Source organism: Rosa rugosa, chromosome 1 (genome assembly GCF_958449725.1).
Source record: "Rosa rugosa chromosome 1, drRosRugo1.1, whole genome shotgun sequence".
Lineage (NCBI taxonomy): Eukaryota > Viridiplantae > Streptophyta > Magnoliopsida > Rosales > Rosaceae > Rosa > Rosa rugosa.
The window spans coordinates 44024560-44030647 of record NC_084820.1 but is presented as its reverse complement, the minus strand read 5'-3'; the positions used below and the strand labels follow the sequence as shown (position 1 = coordinate 44030647).

The 6088-nt window shown below is 39.7% G+C and overlaps 1 protein-coding gene across 1 annotated transcript; it reads right to left on the bottom strand.

Annotated features, from left to right (window-relative positions):
- Positions 1–3434: 3434 nt before the first annotated feature.
- Positions 3435–3956, bottom strand: LOC133728766 (uncharacterized). The gene has a single exon (XM_062156204.1). The coding sequence runs from the start codon at positions 3954–3956 to the stop codon at positions 3435–3437; it is 522 nt and encodes a 173-aa protein (XP_062012188.1).
- Positions 3957–6088: the final 2132 nt, after the last annotated feature.

Genomic DNA, 6088 nt, shown 5'->3' with positions numbered 1-6088 from the left:
TTTTGCTGATGTTGGGTATCTCTCTGACCCACACAAAGGTCATTTCCAAACTGGTTAAGTGTTCACCATGGGTAAAGACCGTGATATCTTAGAGGTCTACAAAATAGACCCTAGTCGCTATATCTTCGAACAATGCAGAGATTATTGCTCTTCACGAAGTGGTTCGTGAATGTATATGGATTGGATCCATAATTATGCATGTTTGAACAATTGTGGTTTGAAGTCTACCACAGATGAGCCTACGAACATTTAGGATAATTCTGCTTATTTTGAATAAGTGAAGCAAGGCTACATCAAAAGCGACAACACCAAGGATAATCAGCAACATCAAACTCTCTCCTCAAGACCAAAGTGAACTAGGTTCGATCTGAGGACAGTGTGGCAGACTTGCTCACTAAGTCATTGCCTAAATTCCAGTTTCGAGAAACGTGTTGGTAGCATCGTTTGCGGAAGTTATCCAAACTCCCATGACCGTCGTCATCAGGGGGAGATGTAGACATCAGGGGGAGATGTCTACATGTATGGTCTTGAAACGTGAATGGTGTGTTGTGCTCTTTTTACCCTTCGACCAAGGTTATTTTTGTCCCACAAGGTTTTTGTTACTCGGCAAGGTTTTTAATGAGGCAACGAGAGGAGCACCATGTTTGGGCGACACAAGGGGGAGTGTTCAAGTAAATCCAGAATATGTGTCTGGCCCAAACTCTAGGTTACTTAACCTAGTGGTAATAGGATTTAATTAGAAGAATATAGAGATTCCTATTCAATGTATGATTACCTTTCCTTGTATGATTCAGATTTATGCATTGTAATCCTCTATAAAGATGCCCCTATTATCAATGGGAACACACAACGATTTTCTCTCAATTCCCGTTTCTCTAAAACATTTTTTTTTTTTTGAAACAATCTTATAGATCTTTATTAATAAGGAGAAGACTCCTTATTAATTATATCCCAAATAATTGGGGGAACAGACCCCCAAACTGCATCCTGAGAAAAAGAAAGTGCATGACTAGCTAAATTGTGAGCCACAGAATTGGCTTGACGGTCAACATGAGTAAAATAAGAACCTAGAATCTGCTGAAGACCACAAGTAATATCATCATACACATGTCCCAATTGGGATGTATGGGGAATGACACTTTGCTTGGTTGCTTGAACAAATAACATAAAATCTGTTTAAAAAATAACAGGAGAAAACCTATGCTCCAAAGCATGAAAGACAGCACCGCCAAAACCTCCACCCGCTCTGCTGATGTAACATTTTTGACCTTTTTGTAAAAGCCGTCATGCAACCCCCCCCGGAGTGTTTGTATACATACTTCCCAAGCACAAATATCGGAATAACAAGGTTCATTAAACTACAAGAAACTCCACAAATCACTCCCAGACATGATCCCTATACCTTACATTTCAATATTGGGAACCCCAGTCGTCCCATATGGGAAGTACGAGGAACCGCACTCCTCAAATTCCTTATTAATAAGACACCTCCATCACCATAAATATGTAACTATTTACTATCGCTTCCTAATTGTCAACATCTTTTAACGATATTGACTTAGGCATCAGAGCGTTGAAGGGCCGGTACACTTGGTCTTCCCTCTGAGGTTTCTTTGCCTGGTATTTGTCCATTTACCCCATTTCTAGAGATTTTTTTCCCACTTACCCCATTAAGTTTTTTTAATTCTCTCTTATCCAAAACACTCTAAGGAGGTCTTCCCTAATACCCCATTAAGATTTTTTATTTTTGTTTTTTATTTTTTTAATACCATTTTACCCTCCCCCCTTTGTTACTTAGAGAGAGAGAGAGAGAGAGAGAGAGAGAGAGAGAGAGAGAGAAACGGAAGAAAGAGAAACCATAGGAGACTTTGCGCGGAGCCCCGTCACCGGCCGCGGGAATCCGGTCACAGGCCGCCGGAATCATATGCCAATTTTAGCCGGATTCCCGTACCTGGTCGTCGGATTCCAGTCACTGGTCGCAGGATTCCGGTCACCGATCGCCGTCCACCGGACTTTTCTAAAAACTTCACCAGAAAGGTTTATTGCTCCCAATAGACATCTATTGCCCCAATAATCTATTACCTCCTAATAGACGTCTATTTCCCCCAATAGATGTCTATCAACCATGTATTGCCCCCCAATAGATGTCTATTGCCCCCCAATAGGACTTTCAGTCATCAGAATGGGAACTAATCTCCCTAAATTTAGACAACTTTGATTATAGAAAAAAAAAAACAAGGAGAATACATCAATTCAAAACGTCTATTGCCTTTCGATAGACGTCTATTGTCTTCCAATAGACGTCTATTGCCTTCCAATAGACGTCTATTGCCCTTCAATAGACTTTTAACAGACCTCTATTGCCCCAATAGAACTTTTTTTTCCCCTCTTTTTTCCTTCTGGGCCTTCTACCCACAGGTTACTAAAAAAAAAAAAAAAAAAGAGTCGGTGACTCCAAGTTTGACCATGATTAAGCAAAGAGAATAAGAAGTTCTCCAGTAGTCGTCGTTTTGGATTAGGAGGTTGAGATTCTCCGGCAACTGAGTCTTGGCATAGGAGAGCATGCCGTAATTGGTCCACTTGTGGAGAACTCCGGCGACGGTGGCCTCACATCCAGTCTGTCATTCCGAATTACCGTCAAATCTGACCAACACCGTCGCCAAACTTGCCGACGAGCTCCGAGTCCTCGACAGCGACGAGGCCTCACGCCTCCGGTGACTGGTCGCCTATACCAGTTCAAACCGGCGCAGCGATTTACGACACCGGTGCCACTTCTCGAGCTCGACACGACGCGTGGAGGCTAGATCTGCATTTGAAGCTCTCGTTGCCGTTGTTGTAGGCAACTTCGCCGGTGACAACGTTGTCGATAGTGGAGCAACGCGGAGAGAGAAAGAAATCCGGCGTTTGGAGAGAGAGAGAGTCGTCTGGAGAGAGGAGAGAGGTCGTCTGGAGGGGGAGAGAGAGAGAGAGAGGAAAGGGAGTGGCAATGTTGTAGTTTAATAATTAAGCTTAGGGCAAAATGGTCATTTGATGTGAAATTGTGTAGGTGGGAATAAAAATCTGTTGCTGGGGTAAGTGAAATAATTTTTGTTCATTTTGGTGTTTTGGGTCAAGGACCCAAATTTATTTTACAGATTTTTTTTATATTGCTGAGAGCGATTTTTTTAATTAAATAAAAGAGATAGCACATTGAGATTGACATTTGAGATAAAAAAATCTGTTACTGGGGGGATTAAAAAGATTTTTTTTGTTTGTTTTACAGATTGACAAGAGATTGAAGGCGATAGTAATACATCACCCGCGGAGATGATAAAAACACTCGATCCAAACAAAACATAATTTTTTTCTTTCCTCCTTGTAATTTTATTTTTTTATTAATTAAATTTGTATTCCACAAAAAAGATAAAAATAATTAAAAATATATATATAAAATATTAAATAAATAAATTAAAGGACATCGTAGCAAAACCGGAGATGCCAGCAAAGTAGTTTTGGCTATAAACTTCCGCGTCTTTTTTTTTGTACGTGTAGCCTGACTTAATATTTCCCTTGGAGCTTACAGAAGAAATTGAAACGCCGTAGGTAAATATCATACCGGCCATGGCTATCCAGATCTCCAGATAAAATGGAAAGTTACTGACAAGAAACAAAATCACAATTGTAGACGAAGAAAACGCTGCTGTGTTCGAGAAAAGGAACATTGTGAACGAATCTTTACTGTAAGAGGCTAAGACTGACTGGCCGGCAACATGAGTGTTATCATTATCTTGCCAAACCCCACCGGGAGGGTTCACTCCGGCCGCAAAGGTTGCGGCAGCGATCAGGGTGGAGACCACTAACAGAGCATTTCTTATGTCATCATTTGCCGAGTCTCGTTCTGGCTTGAACTGGACAATATCGCGTTTCAGAACATGAGGTTCATCAGATGGCTGTGCAGTCAATTCAATATCAGCCATTGCTATATGATAAGGAGGTAGCAACTAGCAAGTAATAGGAGAGATGTAAACACAACTCATCAAGAATAGGCAAGGATTTTCCTACCTTCCTGTGCTTTAAATAGAGTTCATGGATTAGTCGATCATTTGTTTTGACCCTTCCTGGACAGTTGGCACGACTGTACAAAGAAACTTTCTTATTAGTCCTTGTAGTTTCTTTCGATATCTACAATTTCATCACGACAAGTTTTAGAGAATTCAGAAAGATTTAGAAACTTCATAGTTCACTGAAGGAAGAAACTTGAAAACTAGCTCATGATTTAAGTTTTCAAATAGCTCGTTCGTCAATTTTGGAGACTTTCTGTAGTTCTCAATCGTGATTGACCTCCTGCAAACAAATACACATCAATGATCAAACATAGCTTAGTCAATTAATTGTAGTTGTCCCTGCTTTTATTATGTTTTGAGTTTTGATACGCTTCTCATTCTTTTAGCATGGGTGCTGCATGGATGTAGGGTATTAGATATTCTACCCGTTCGGCCTCTACCTATTTAGCAAAGTCCGCCTCAAATAGCCCACATACTTCAATTTCAAGAACCGATAATTAATCATTGATTATCTTTAATTACCTCTGTAAATGACAAAAGTTGTGCATTTTCAACCACAGCACACGTGTACCTGTGTAACTTACATTATGAGGAAACAAGGTTAGATCGACTACTGCACAACCCAAATCTTTCTACTACAAAAACTAGATTGACCACTATTCATCTTAGTCTTCTCATTACTATTTCACGTATAAATAAAGAAAGCTATGAAGGAATAATCAGTAGTACCTCTGCAAAGTCGCCCGAAAGAGAAACTTGCACAAGTTCATAAGCCATGAAACTTTGCGAGGTGAACATAAAAACTTGGCACGCAAGTTTACATAATAATCCAAACTAGAAAACTCGTAAAAAGATATCATGATAGCATACTTTCTTTGTCTTGACTCTTGTTTCTTCTTGGGATTTCGTCTTTCTCTCTTTCGCGAAACCCAAGTGAGAAAATTAAGGGAAAAGACTCTCGGTCCAAAGACTCTGTAAAACCCTAGGTTTCTCGCGTGCTTCTCTCTCTCCCGTTCTCTTGGGAAAACAATTCTTACCCTTTCTTCTATAAAAACAAGTTAGTTTGCTTAGGGTCAAATAGACAGACATTCTCTTTTGTTCCCACCAAATGTTTCTCCAAATATCAATGGGTAGTTCCATTGCGCTATGACCTTGAGTATTGCTCAAAATAAGCCAACAATAATATTCAAAAGAGTCACACATTTGTCTCTATATGTGCATGTCAGAAGGAGAAGATTGGTTTGAAGATTGACTTCAAATTTCAAAGCATAGTTTCAAAATAAATAAACGGGCTTTTGTACAAATTTAATAAAATGGTGGGATATTAGTCCACCTTATGTACGACCGGCCGATCGATCTCTGTATCCACTGTTTTCTACATGGCCTCTGCATGTTTATTAGTTCAGAGTGCAGCGTTAAACTAAAATAAGAAATGGATAGCTAGCCTAGCTCATTGGGTTTGCTTAGCTTTAGATTTCCAAAGCTTATTTTCTGGGTCTGTCACGTGATCTTAACGTGTCCATTGTGCCATACATGTTCGACAAGAAAAGCTTTGGTTCTTTTATGGCTCAATAGTCTTGATGGCATTGTGATACCCTCAAAATTTGAAAGGCTTCAACAAAATAACGTAGGTATAGTTAGATTTAGAGCATAGCTACTCTAGTCTTCCAAATGTTTCTGAAAATATCAAAACATTGGCGATTCCAAACTGCAGATCTGCATAGTAATTCTATGACCATTTTTATTTATGAACCCTACCTCAAATGGATATAAGGGGCGTACAACTTTAGTTCCAAAGTTATAGATAGAAGTATGAGTTTGGAAAAAACCAAACGAATATCACTGACTGTATTTCAATAAACTATTATTTGCATAAACATGCTTAGTAGCATTGGAGCCGTGTAACTCTAGTACATGGCAACACTGGACCAATTTCTTGGTGACACTGCTGGTTTTGATCTGATCAATCCAAGCTCTACCTTTGTGGCTGCCCCCAGCCCAAAGAAGAGAACTAAGGCAATGGTTGAAAACATGGAAACAAGTGA

What these genes read in the sequence shown, in the direction of transcription:
- LOC133728766 (XM_062156204.1), bottom strand. Translation starts at nt 3,956, where the DNA reads ATGGCTGATATTGAATTGACTGCACAGCCATCTGATGAACCTCATGTT.